This window comes from Equus przewalskii, chromosome 3, assembly GCF_037783145.1.
Source record: "Equus przewalskii isolate Varuska chromosome 3, EquPr2, whole genome shotgun sequence".
Lineage (NCBI taxonomy): Eukaryota > Metazoa > Chordata > Mammalia > Perissodactyla > Equidae > Equus > Equus przewalskii.
The window spans coordinates 50,826,965-50,841,025 of record NC_091833.1 but is presented as its reverse complement, the minus strand read 5'-3'; the positions used below and the strand labels follow the sequence as shown (position 1 = coordinate 50,841,025).

General features: G+C 36.8%; 1 protein-coding gene across 41 annotated transcripts in view; it reads left to right on the top strand.

Annotated features, from left to right (window-relative positions):
- PTPN13 (protein tyrosine phosphatase non-receptor type 13) overlaps nucleotides 1–14,061 on the top strand; it is a 201,180-nt gene that overhangs the window by 61,926 nt on the left and 125,193 nt on the right. For all 41 annotated transcript variants that reach the window (XM_070614385.1, XM_070614412.1, XM_070614411.1 and 38 more), the window contains one exon: nucleotides 7,850–8,028. Coding sequence is in view for 27 of the 41 variants with exons in the window: in XM_070614398.1 (XP_070470499.1) it covers nucleotides 7,850–8,028 (179 nt within the window). In the remaining 14 variants the exon portion in view is untranslated. The remainder of the gene's footprint in view (nucleotides 1–7,849; nucleotides 8,029–14,061) is intronic.

Here is a 14,061-nt window from a genome sequence, read left to right as displayed (position 1 = left end):
TCCTTACTGATAAATGCAATTTTACTCACTGTATTTATTGTTTTAATTTTCTAGTTAGAGATTTTTTAAAAAAGATATTGAGGTATAATGTATATGGTAAAGAGCATTATTCTGAATTGTACAGCCTGATAAATTTCATGAATGCCCACACCCATATAACCACCACCCAGATCAAGGTATGGAACACTTCAAGCACCTGGGAAGGCTCCTTCTAGTCAGTTCTTGGTTACCAAGAGCAGTCATTATTATGACATGTTGCATAGATAAGTTCTGCCTGATTTTAAACATCATATAAATAGAATCATACAATTTGAACTCTTTTGTGTCTGGTTTCTTTTACTCAACATTCAGACTGACATTTATCCACAATATGTAGCTAAACTTTTAGGAGAAAACATTTTACAATTCTCTTTTTCTTTTCTCAAATATACATATTGAATTGGGGCTTTATGCTTTGTATCATTTATCGTATATGCCTTGTATCAGTAACAGGTTAAGATTTTTAGTTTCTTGAAGTGATGTGTATCAGTCGTGGTGAACATTTTTACAAGAAATGTATCCGAATAGTTATTTTTGAAAAATGAAATAGTCTATCATTCAAATAAGCCTCCTTTTCCCTTTTCTCTTTGAAAAGGAAAAGATTTTAAAACTGTAAATGGGGGTGTGGTATCTGAAGAGTAGCAGAGGATGGCATTAGTGGTCACAAAGATATTTTTCATAAGTAGCTACAGATCATAGTTATGTGGAATCATGTCATCAGAAATAAAGCCAGTTCCTCTCTGGAAAACTATGTATTTCCTTCCTCTGGAAACTGAAAATGTACACTAATCTTCATGACCTTTTCATCCAGTTCTCCAAAAGTGAAATAAATGCCAGTCACTCTTGATATTATTGGTTTTTCGGTCTTTGTGTAAATTCCAGGTCCTTGAAAGTAAGGAGAAGTTGCTGAGTTCATTCGTTAAATTTTGTGTTCTTTTTCCCCTGACATTATGCAGAGAGCAGGGTGTAAGAGGATCTCCTCTAACTCAAAACTTTGTATTGGGGAAAAAAACACAATGTGGTGCTATTTATAAAGGGCCTTTACCATGAAAGTTTGGTGCCATTTATTCAGCTTCCTCCTTATAAATAGAGAAGAGCTATTTAGGTTTCACTTCTAATCTAAAGTTATTTCTGATAGCCATTCTGCCTTTCTAATACAAAATGATTTTATTATAATTTGGGTAAGATAGTTACTTAACACTGTCTGGCTTGCCCTATCTCTTGTAAAAAAAATACCTCACTCGTGGCTTTATGAGCTGAACAAAGCAATTTTTTAAAGCATTAGGAAAGGATATAAAATTATACATACTGCATCTCATCGTGTTCTTAGTATCAGTAAATTGACATAGAAATGGAACAAGTCCAAGGTCAAGAAGCAACTTAATTAAGCTATGACACTATTTTATTGACTGTAATGAGGGTAGTGGTTCTTGGCTGTGTGTTGGGTAGATGGATATGCACATCTGAATCTCCAGGAAACTTTTAGAAAATGCTGTGTGAAGTCCTGTGCCCCGTCTCCAGAATTGACCCCAAAATCCTGTGATTTAGGAGACAGGAGGCATGTATGCTTTCCTAATTATTTCCTAGCCCCCAAAGTCAGACACTTTGTAAATAAGTTTTTTTCAATATTCCAATTAGCAAAGCTGATACTTCCTTTGAATCATACTTGAAAAAATAACTAATAAAGAGTTGAGAATAAAGATCCAGTATATTTTCCTGGTGAATAATTAAGAGTTCCTGGTGTTTGAAAGTTGAAAGAAAACTTTGTTTTTCTTCATCATGGAGCTCCACAATAACCATTTTTTGCTAACCAGCAAAATGTAAATTGGTAAGTTATAATCATAGCAACCAGGGCAGAAGGCCACTTTAAAAGACTGTAGACCTGTGCTGTGGAGCTGGAATTGTAAATAATTTCATTTTTTCATGTATTGCAATTACATTATTGTAATGGGATTTTACCTGATCTTTAGGAAATTCATAGTTCCTGTCTTTAAACCACTTTATAGTCACAGAAAAAATCTGTGAAAACAGAGTTACAAGAGCATTTTGTTCAGTATTTTTGTGTATAATTTTTGGATGTGCAGTTTTTATTGATGAGGATAAAGAAGGTGGGTAACAAGGGTGAACACAAAAGGAAAATCAAAGAGGAGGATCTTCATATATCAGAGGAATCAAGTGGGCAGCGTCCTCAGAATATAATGCAAGGAAGAAATGAAAGAATTGCTACTATTTCTTCATGCTGCTTGGATCAGATGGCCAAGGAAGTTTGCTGAAGAAGAGAGCAAATTCTTAGAGACATGCTTCCTTCTACCCATATTGTCCAGCCGTGGAAGCCCTGTTACTTTTAATAATCATAACCAGTTTAGTTTTACAGATTGCCTGTGTTTCACTTTTGTTAAACTCAGATCTCATTGTGTTTTGTTACCAAGATGCATTGTTTGGAATTTCCTCAAGAGTCTTGCAAGTACATAACAAACAAAACTACTAGAAGCCTAATTGATCAGAAGCCATACCAAGATTCCAGTGGTTGTGGTTTGGATGAGTGGCTTGCATGTGTTTAGCGTTTAAAAAAAAAAAAGAAAAAGACTGTGTGTGTTTGTGTGAGTAAATGTCATCACGAAATAATGTCTTTTCTCTGCTATTCTAGTGAAGAAATTTATCACTAAGTTTTACTGTCAAGAAAATGTTAAAGTATAGTGGAAATATTCTAAACCATTTATTTTTTTCTGTTTGTGCATTGTTATACCAGATGATTGTTTTAACATTGTATATATTTTTATGAATACATGAACTGAATTTTTGGGAGAATTCTGTTTTATAAAGTGACTTCATCAATCCTTCAGAGTTTGGAACAGTGACCTCTGCATAGATTTTTGCCAGGCACTCTGATACAACATGTAGAATGAGAGGACTATAGTTTCTCTGCATGTGCTTAAATAGGCAAAGGGATTTTTCAGGTCAAAATGGTGTCATTGTTGTTTTAAGTCTTTAGATGATTTCCTGATCCTTTTTTGTTGTTGTTTATAAGAAAGATTGTCCCTGAGCTAACATCTGTTGCCAGTCTTCCTCTTTTTACTTGAGGAAGATTGTCCCTGAGCTAATTTCTTTGCCAATCTTCCTCTTTCTTGTATGTGGGATGCCACCACAGCATGGCTTGATGAGCAGTGTAGGTCTGTGCTCAAGATCTGAACCCACGAATCCCAGGCCGCTGAAATGGAGCATGCGAATTTAACCACTGTGCAACTGGGCTGACCCATCCTGATACTTTTGATTAGTGTTACCTTATCATACTTGTTACCTAGTTATGATTATTTCCCTAATTTTTATACCGTAATTGGAAGTCCAAAAAATAAAATGAAGGGGACAGTCTAAAGGAAATGGTAGGATCCGTTAGGAATAAAATGTGTGAATATGGATCTTCGTTTAAGGGAATATTAGAAAGAAGCTCTAAGATGTTTCCTTGCATATCAAATTTCTGCTTGTTTTTCACTTTGCCTCTAGCTGCTTGAAATTCTGTTTAAGGAACTTTTTCTGTGGAATGTTGGTAAAGGTCTAAAAATAGAACCATTTGCCAACTGGAATCAGTTCACATCAGGTTTACTCTTTCATAATAATAGCATTCTTGAGGGCAATCATCACAAAACTAAAACACTATAGGACTTCAAATTACAAGCTTCTGGAATTCCATTTTTAAATATTCTTTGGTTAGCATTCTTTGACGGATTTTTAATACATTTGCTTTAAATTCCTTCCTTTTAGTTAGACAAGGAGGGTGAATTAGACTGATTTTAGCCACAACTCTAAATTTCCTCACTTGTAGGTTTGTATAATAATTATAGGTTTACAATTATTGAAAAATGTATTTTGTTGTTTGACTGTTTTCTAAAGAATCCAGTACTTAGAATGTTGTGTGTGTGTGTTTTGGGAATTTGACAGCAATGTAGTTTATTGTCACAGCTGCTTTAACTTTATTACAAGACATTTAAAAATCACATTTGAATGAAATATGATGAAAATATTTGCATCATTTCTTTGTGTATGTGTGTTTTTTAACAAGCAAAAATATGACCCACCTTGGTAATTCTGTTTCTCACTGCTCTCCACCGTTCCTCTGCCTAAGATTCTTGCTGCTCCTTGTACAAACTTAATCATTTCCTGACTACATGCCTTTGCTTTGGCTATTTCTTCTCTTTGGAACCTCTCCCTTAACCATGGTCAAATCTTAGTCATCTTAAAAGGCCACATATAAAAAAAAGAAGTTAGGGGGCCAGTCCCGTGGCTGAGTGGTTAAAGTTCTGCGCACTCCGCTTTGGTGGCCTGGGTTCTTGGGTTTGGATCCCAGGTGTGGACTTGCTCTGCTTGTCAGCCATGCTGTGGAGGCAACCCACATACAAAGTGGAGGAAGATTGGTGCAGATGTTAGCTCAGGGTGACTCTTCCTCACCCTCCCCACACCAAAAAAATTGATTCTCTCTTCATCGTAGCTGAAGTAATTTTCTGTCCTCTAAACTCCGTTTGTATTCTCTTTTTCTCTCTAAGGTGCCTTTTTATTTTCTGTCTTGTATTTGTTTGTGAATACATTTTATCTCCCCAGTAGTACTATAGACTCTATGAACAAATGACTTGTAAAGTTGGGAAGATTATATTTAAATATGTATAGTGCTTAAAATGATATACTTTAGATGTTCAGTAAAAACGAACAAATAAACAAAAACCTATTATGTAAAGCAAAAGTTGAAAGATAACAGTTCTTGGTAGAATAAGAGTAATTTTTCTGACCTTGGCTGTGCTGGTAAGTGAATAAACCTCTTAACTTCGAAGTGATAAGCAATTACAGATTGCTTTCACCTTCAATGGTTACTGTTCTGTGCTCCCCTGTCACGGAGCGGGTAGGGTCAGTCTGTGGCCTGGGCTGAGGAGGAGGAGGAGGTATAGCCAGCTCGTTTCTGGTCTGAGTGGATACCAGCATCCAGATGCCGGGTCAAGACGTAGCGTTTAGACTTCTGTGCGTCATTCATGCCTCTGTGTTAGCTGTGATCCTGAATAATTTGTAAAGTCAAATGGTAACAGGTATACTAGAAATCATAATTCTATCCCCAAGGAAGGCTGACAGGAATTAAACATGAGAGTTAGTATCCCAGCTACCTCTCAATTACTAATTAAAATAGTGGGGCGGAGATTGGCAGTAATGAGTGAAATGAGAAGTGTGAGAGGGAAAGTACAGCACCATACTTGCATGGATGCCCAAGAGAAGAACAACCTGGAAAAAAATGCTGAGAAGGAGCATCAGTCTTAATGTTGGAGTACCCTAGGGCACAGTCCTTGTCTTGATTTCTTTTCTATCTTAACTCACTCTTTGGTGATTTCATCCAGTCACAAGGCTTTAAATAACATCTGTTAGGCCAATGAGTCCCAAAATACTGTATCTCTGATTCACACTTTTCTCCCCATCTCTAGATCCAACTGCCCTACTTGACACCCCCATTTGAATATCTAACAGATATCTTAAACTTAATAGGTCTAAAGGTAAAGTTCTAACTTCTACCACCATCTCCCAACCCCTACTTCAGCAACCTGTGCTATCCTGAGTCTTCTTTATCAGCTGATGACACTCCATCCTTCCCATTCCTGAGACCAAAATCTTGGGGTCATCCTAATTCGTTTTTCTCTCATTCCACATCCAATCTGTTGACAAATTCTGTTGTCACTATCTCCGAAATACATTCAGGTTCCAACAGGTTCTCACTGCCTTTACTGCTACCCCTGTGGTTCCAGGCCATCATCATCTCATACTGTATTAGTTCATTGCTTTCCTCATTGGTCTCCTAGTGTTTGTTCCCTTTAGTTGCTAATTAGAAAGGAATTGATTGTAGACTGTGTTATAATATCTGTGACATGTGAAATCTCAATTTTTTGTGTGTATGTGAGGAATTTTGGCCCTGAGCTAATATTTGTAGCCAATTTTCCTCTTTTTGCTTGAGGAAGATTATCAATGAGCTAACATCTGTGCCAATCTTCCTCTATTTTATGTGGGATGCTGCCTCAGCTTGGCTTGATGAGCGGTGTATAGGTCTGTGCCCAGGCTGCGAACCCATGAACCCCAGGCTGCTGAAGCAGAGCACACAAACCTAACCACTACAACACCGGGCTGGCCCCAGAATCTCCATATTTTGAATAGCGTCCTTTGACAAAGAAAATATTGTTCTGCCTTTTTTGAGTGATTGCATAGTATTTGTGCATGAAATACCCCAAAAGCTTTTAATAGAAAATGTGTAAAGTGGCCATGAAAGGCAATAATATACCTAGGCTTACCAGCTACGATGATTCATTGAAATATATTCTACCATAAGAATTGTGAGCTATGTTTCTAATAGCCAGATGTGTGGTTGGGTAGGTCTTTGAGGACCACTCGTCAGTGACTCGACTTCAGTGCAATATAAGATGTGCTAAGTGATTAAAAGGTGTGTTCAAACACATTTTCCTTTTTTAACACAGTTATTGAAGACGTGTTTCATATTTATAAAAATACAGGAGAACATATAGTTGGCTTTTTAATCTTCAAAGGAGGAATGAATTTTAATAGTTTACTGTTTTATTAACATAAGTCAAATTCTGATGGTCAGAATCTTGACCATAAGTAGAGGTTAATAAGTCAGAAAGGATGGATGATTCAGTTCTAATAGAAGTTGTTTTCAGGAAAGCGTAAACACTGTGTTTGATAAACTGTTCCATAGACTTCTGTCAATTTCTTATGATTTCACTTAGAGAGATATCACTATAACCCATTCAGATTGAATAATAATGGTAGAGACAGTCACAGGCCTTTTGTGACTCTCCTATAGCAGTTTCTTGAGTCTATAACTTAGTTCACTTAGCGGCTACCTTAAAACCTATTAATAGAGGTTTTCAACTTCCTTTTGAAATAGGACAAAATAAAATTCCCTCTAATAACTCTGTTTTGTTGAACCTAGCGTATAGCTTCTCTTTGAGGAGGAGGGCTGATGAAATCTATGGAATTTTTTTTTTAATACTCTTAAACATGAGTTCTTAGGCACCCATACTGGCAAACATTAAAACAAAAATACTAGCGACCCCATTGGTCACATTTGGTAATACATAAGCTGCCTGAAATTCTAGTGCAAAAATGAACAAATGCACACAAGACAAAATCCAAATTCCAGACAAGTACGTGTTTTGACACGGGAAAGAAATTTTCATTGTGGGTAGAAACTACTAATTCCAAATCCGATGAATTATCAAAGGAGTTATTTTCTATCAGTTCCAGAATACTGTGGTCTAAATCAGGAAATCTTAACCTGGAGTCCATAAATGGGCTATAAGGAGATCCATGAATCCTTTTTGGTGAAGAGTTTTGTATTTATGGTCAATTTCCTTGAAAGAGAGATCATAGTTTTTACCAAATCCTCAAAGAAATCCATGATCCCATAAAAAGTAAGAACTATTGATCCTTATCTGTGTCTCTGTGTCATTGTGATGAAGTATTTGAACCAAGTTTAATTCTTTTGACTGAAAATGAAAGTTCTCTATTTTTATTTTCTAAGACCTACCATCTAAGTTTTGAAAGAGTAAGCCAAATCAAGGCATTGTTGTTAATAATGCTGGGAGTAATAGGTGTATGAAACCCACTATCTTTTTGTAGCATGTTGATTTGGTATATATAACTGCATATTAACATATATATGAATAGCCTAGGATATTCGTTTATGTTTAAGTGATCTGTAGTTCCTCTGATTATGATTTTAAGCAGTTATCTTTCTTTTTTCTTTTTATTCTGTGTGGTTAAAAACCAGTAAGCATAGCTGATCCTGCTGCCCTTGGCTTTGTCATTTCCCCGTGGTCTCTGCTGTTGCTGCCATCTGGTAGTGTGTCATTTACAGATGAAAATATTTCCAATCAAGATCTTCGAGCATTCACTGCACCAGAGGTTCTTCAAAATCAATCACTAACTTCTCTCTCAGATGTTGAAAAGGTAACTGTTAAGTCTTTTTTGCTTAATTTTGTTTCTTATTTTGGTGGGGATAGAAAAAGTAAAAACACTGGGCTACCTGTGAAAAATCCATTGAGTTTAAAATGATCATGTATTCCAAGAAGTTATATTTATTTTATTGAAGAGTTTAAAACAGTTTTGTAAAAAATTTATGGACCTAAAAAACAGTATGAAAAAAACTGAGCTGTTATTCATGTTTAAAAATACTTATTAAATGCCTGCTGTGTACAAAACACTGTGCTCAGGAGGAAGATACAAAAATAACTAGATACTTGCTCCTGATCATCATGTATAGAACAATCTATAATATACGGCAGATTGAAATAAATGCTGTATAGAAGGATAAAGTATTTTGGGAGTCCAGAAGAGGAGCAACTAATTTTTAGTTTGGAATGATATCACAGAGAAGGTGGCATTTGTGTTGGGCTATGAAGAGTGAGTAGAGTTTAGAAAAGTGAAAATAGATGGAAGTGGGCATTCCACGCAGGGTTATTAGTATGTGCCATGATAACGGGTAAGAAATTGTCCACTGGGTTAAGAGAATGTTTGGTCAGACCAGCTAGGCTAGAGCGTGAGCTCCCTGGAAGGCTGTGGTTAAGGAAGGGGAGGCTGTAGGTCAGAATGAAGAGGACTTTGCCGGAACTTGAGACTTTCTTCTGAGGCACATTTTTAGGAGGGTGATAGGATGCGCTTTGTGATTTCGGAAGGTAAGTTTGATGAAAGTGAATAAGTAGGTGAGATGAATGATTGTATAGGAATCTAACTGGGGAGTTTCAGTAATCTGAGAAAAGGACTGAAAAATGTGTCATGCCTTGAGAATATAAAGGCGTGGATGAAGGGGATGCAGTGGAAGCAGAGCTGACAGTTTGACAATTCGTTTGATGGAACAAGGAAGAAGGGATAGTTTATGACAGAAGTATCCAGTCCGAGGATGCTGATGCCGTTGACTTCAGAAAAAGATTGTGTGTATGTCTGTTGGTTAAGCTAGAAGAAGGTACCTTGACTTGAGCTATTGATTGTGTATCTGAAGAAGGACTGACAAAAATTGGGAGAGAATCCCAGTTTATCTACCTTTTATATTCCGTGAGCTGCTTAAGATTTTTGGGAGGTACAAGCAAAGCAACCAGTGAAGGGAGACGATAGCTATAAGGTAGAGGGAATGCTTAAGGCATTAGCCCTAAGAAAGTTCCCATAACATAAAATGAAGTATTTGAAAGGGGCTTTGTATACTGTAGAGTGTATACATTCTGGTTGTTGTATATCATGAAGACATTCAAATGTACTGATAGTGTTTTATTAGGCTGGATAACATATATATAGTTACTCATTTTTTATTATATAAATAGTATGCATTCATTTTGTATATGACTCATTTAATAATAAACTTTTAAAAGATAGAGGGTAATTAGAACATTGGAAATAGGCATGGTGTGTGTGCAAATTAGTTAACTCTTGACATTTCTGGATCTTTATCGAGCTTCAGGATGTCTACAAATCAGTGACACAGCAGGGTAAGCTTTGTGTGTCTGAGCACTTTTGGAGAAGGATGTCCATAACCTTATCAGTTTCTCGAGGGGCTGGTGCCCTCAGAAAAACTCAGAACTGCAGCAGAGTAAAGCCGTGGATGTCTTAACTTTAAAAACTTTTACTGAATTATAGGAGAATTTTCTCTAATTATGAAAATTTCACATAGGTGTTTACAGATTCTTTCTGTAAGGCATTTAAAATCAACAGTCAAAGGGAACAAATGCTTAGGAGAAATTTCAGGTGCACAAGTGCTCTTCTGGTTTGCTGAGGGCATCCCCAGTTTGCCCTGAGATGTCAGTTCACCCAAACAAGCACACTGCCCTGTGTTAGGTCCAGCTCTTAGACTGGGTGTTTGGAGAGGTGACTGAAGCCTCCTGATTATTAGACCAAGTGTTCAGGAGCATGTGTTGGGGGTGGGATTGTTGCCGTTACTGTGTTAAAGCTGATTTCTCTGTGAGTCTAACTGGAACTTCTAGCTTACCTCATGCCTCAGAAGCTTCAGCGTGATTCTAAATACAAAGAAAATCAAGGCAAGTTTTTTGATCCCATTACTGTTTGCAGTATAAACGAAAAGCAAAGATTGGAGGAATAGCCATTATGTCTAGTATTGTGGTTTTGATGGGGCAAGGACATTTTGAAAAAGAAAATAGTAACTGCATTCCATGACTTTCATGAGTTAAGATATGCCGTTAACTAGGACTCAAGAAATGCTTGCTGTTGATGATATATAAAACTTTTTTTTATAACATTCAACGCCTAGCACAATATTGTGAATAATAGTGGGTACTTGGTAAGACCTTGACACATTTCCCGTCATTCAGTGGAACTTGTTTTGTAAATTGTATGTGTACAGCTGTATGAAAAAAGTTTACCTTACTACCAGCTATATAAATAGCACCTTCATTTATCTGCCATAGAATTTTACTTTTCAAGATAACTTTAAATAACTAGACAGGCTTATGCAGGTCACAGTAAGCTTTTTGATCCTCTGGCTTTTCCCTTTTACTGGGTAGTCGTTTGCTTCCTTCTTGCTTGGCAGACAATGTGCTTGATTTGGCTGTTGTTTTGAAATTAGTTTGATAGCATTGGAACTTGAATCAAATTCTCATTGTGATTTCTCTTCAAGAATATTGATATGCACCAGGGATTTGTACTATGTTCCTGATAAAATAAAGGAATCTTAGCTTAAGTGCTTATCGCCACTAATTTGCACTTTAAATATCAGGAATTATGGCTCCTAGCATCTGTGCTTCCTGAAAATCAAGGGTTGTCTTTATTTTTTCTTTGTTTCCCTTTCCCAAGTGGACATGGTATTCAAAAAGATCCTTCTAAAGACCAATGTCAAAGAGTGGACTGCCTATATTTTCTTCTGGAAATTTCGTGGTTTCAGGTCTTACATTCAAGTCTTCAATCCATTTTGAGTTAATTTTTGTGTATGGTGTAAGATAATGGTCTACTTTCATTCCTTTTGCATGTGGCTGTCCAGTTTTTCCAACACCATTTATTGAAGAGACTTTCCTTTCTCCATTGTATGTTCTTAGCTTCTTTGTCAAAGATTAGCTGTCAGTAGATGTGTGGGTTTATTTCTGGGCTTTCAATTCTGTTCCATTGATCTTCATGTCTGTTTTTGTACCAGTACCCGGCTGTTTTGATCACTATAGCTTTGTAGTCAGGGACTGTGATGCTTCTAGCTTGGTTCTTTTTTCTCAGGATTGCTTTAGCTCTTTGGAGTCTTTGGTTGCCTCAAGGGTCATCTTTAGAACAATACTAGTAAATCCACTTCCCCAACCTTAAAAAAGTCTCAGCTGAACATGTTGAAAAAAAGACCAAGTGCCCTTAACCACACTATACTATACTTATTCTATGTTCAATCTTATTAATTCATTCTTTTTCCCCTCCTTCCCATTTGTTTATTCACTCATCCATAAATTTGACAAGTATACTTGTTGTATGCCGGGCACTGTATGAGTCACTACAGAAGAAACTTGAGGACTGTCCAGTACCAGAGTCCAACATGTAATAACATAATTCAATTGAAAATTTAAATACTGGGGTTGTGGAGATACCACCTCACACCCACTAGGATAGCCACTCTGAAAAGAACAGAATATAGCAAGTGTTGACAAGGATGCAGAGAAATTGGAACTTTTGTGCACCTTTTTTGGGGAATGTAAAATGGTGTAGCCATTACGGAAAATAGTATGAAGTTTCCTCAAAAAACTTAAGAATAGAATTACTATCTGATCCAACAGTCTCACTTCTGGGTCTACATCCAAAAGAATTCAAAAGGAAATCTGAAAAAGACATTTGCACACCCTTGTTAGTTGCAGCATTATTCTTAATACACAAGAGGTGGAAGCAACCCAGATGTCCATTGATGGATGAATGGATAAAGAAAATGCAGCATATGCATGCAATGGAATATTATGCAGCCTTAAAAAAATAAGGAAATCCTGTCACATGCTACAACATGGATTACCCTTGAGGACATCATGCTAAGCAAATAAGCCAATCACAAAAAGACAAACACTGTACGATGTATCATATGAAGTATCTAAAGTTGTCAAAAACGTAGAAATAGAAAGTAAAAACCTGGGAGGGGGAAGGAATTAGTGTTTAATGGGTATAGAGTTTTAGTTTTGCAAGATGAAAAAAATTCTAGAGATCTGGTGCACAACACCATGAATATACTAACACTACTGAACTGTACGCTTAAAAATGGTTAAGATGGTAAATTTAATGTTATATTTTTTACCACAATTTTTTTAAAAGAATCAAATGCTATAGTTGTATAGGTACAAAGCTATAAGATTCTAGCTCTTTTTAAAGTATCATCACTTCAACATACTATGTTCTACTAGGTGATAAACTAATTTCTGGTACTATGTGATTGAGAGCTCATGGTATAATATGTTACTCTTGTCAGGTAACATATTTTCATCATATCAGTCTATAAATACATAGAATCTTAACTTGAGGAAGTAATTCTTATGATGATGGAAACTTAGCCCCGTAAAGCGGGGAGAGAAAGAGAGAGAGAGACACATAAGGGAACAGAATGGAAACATTCCACTTTAGCAGAGCTGGGGCTATTGTACTCTGAATGGGTCTCCTCCAGAGCACGGAAGCACATTTTGGCTTGTAGTGTATGTAAACTACTGTTCCCAACCCTACAGTTGATATAGGAACAAATGAGTTGTCAGATATATTAAGATATTTGGGTGTATCTCAGAAACTAGCTGAGTGTACTTCTCAGATATATAAAGTGTGATGAAATGTAGACAGTAATGGGTGAGGGGAGATGTTACTAGAAATGCTAATTTGAGCTTTTAATATAATTTTGGGGGAGGTTCTCTTCCCCTTAGGAAATTATGAAAGAAAAGTTATGACCAAGTAAATTTGTACAATTGCTTTATATATCAGGGGATCTTAACCCAAGTTCCATGGTACCCTTAGAGGTCAAAGGAATGGGTTCAGGAAGCCATTGAAAATTTAAGAATTATATTCCCAAACAAAGAATGTATATGTATTTTTCTGCACAGAGGGTCACAGTTTTTATCAGATCTTTTTAAAAAGCTAAAAATTGGTCGCTATATGCTGCCAGCTCCTGAATTACATATCTTTAACACAAAGCTCTTGACTTAAATATATAACCACTTTTTAGATTATCTTTTCTGGAATGTCCCACAGGCATCTCAGACTCAGTAGATCCAAAACTGAACTTAGTATTTCTTCTCACCCGCTGAAGCCTTTCTCCTCTTCTGTGTGTTCCTGTAAATGAATGGACCATCATTTCCCCAGTTTGCAAGGAAGGCTCCAAAGTGTTATTCTTAATTTTTCATTCATCTCAGGCCCTCTTTCCTAAATCCAGTCAGTGATTAATTCCTGTTGATTCTGCCTCTTTAATATCTCTCACATCTGTCTGTTTCTTATTCCTCACTGCTTCTGCCTTGGTCAGTCCGTCATGAATGACCAGTGCCTCAAACACTTTCTAATAATCTCCCTGCCCCCAGGCTTGCCCCTGTGCAGTCTGTTCTTTAAACTACTGTCAGTGCATTTTTGAAAACTCATATCTGATCTGGTCTTTTTGCTGCTTAAAATTACTCAGATTCCACTCCCCTTGAAGAAACTAGATTCCTTACCATGGCCTTTGAGGGCATACTGTACCCACCCTTGTCTGAGTAGTCCTTATCAAGCTCTGTGTTTCAGCCATTCTTAATTTACTTCAATGTCCTAGGTGTGCCAAGCGCTTTCTTTCTTCTTAGGCTTTGTGTGTTCTCTTCCTTCAGCCTCACATACTCTTTCTGCACCCGATCATGCCGTCTCAGCTCTTCCTGCTTCCCTCATTGCCTGGCTGACTTTTACTGCACATCTGACCTTTCTCTTATGCTCTATTGTACTCCCTATGTACACTCTTATATGTCACATTATCCTGTTTTGCTTACTATGGAGGGTTTGAAATGGAAGGGACCCTGCATGTCCTACTCT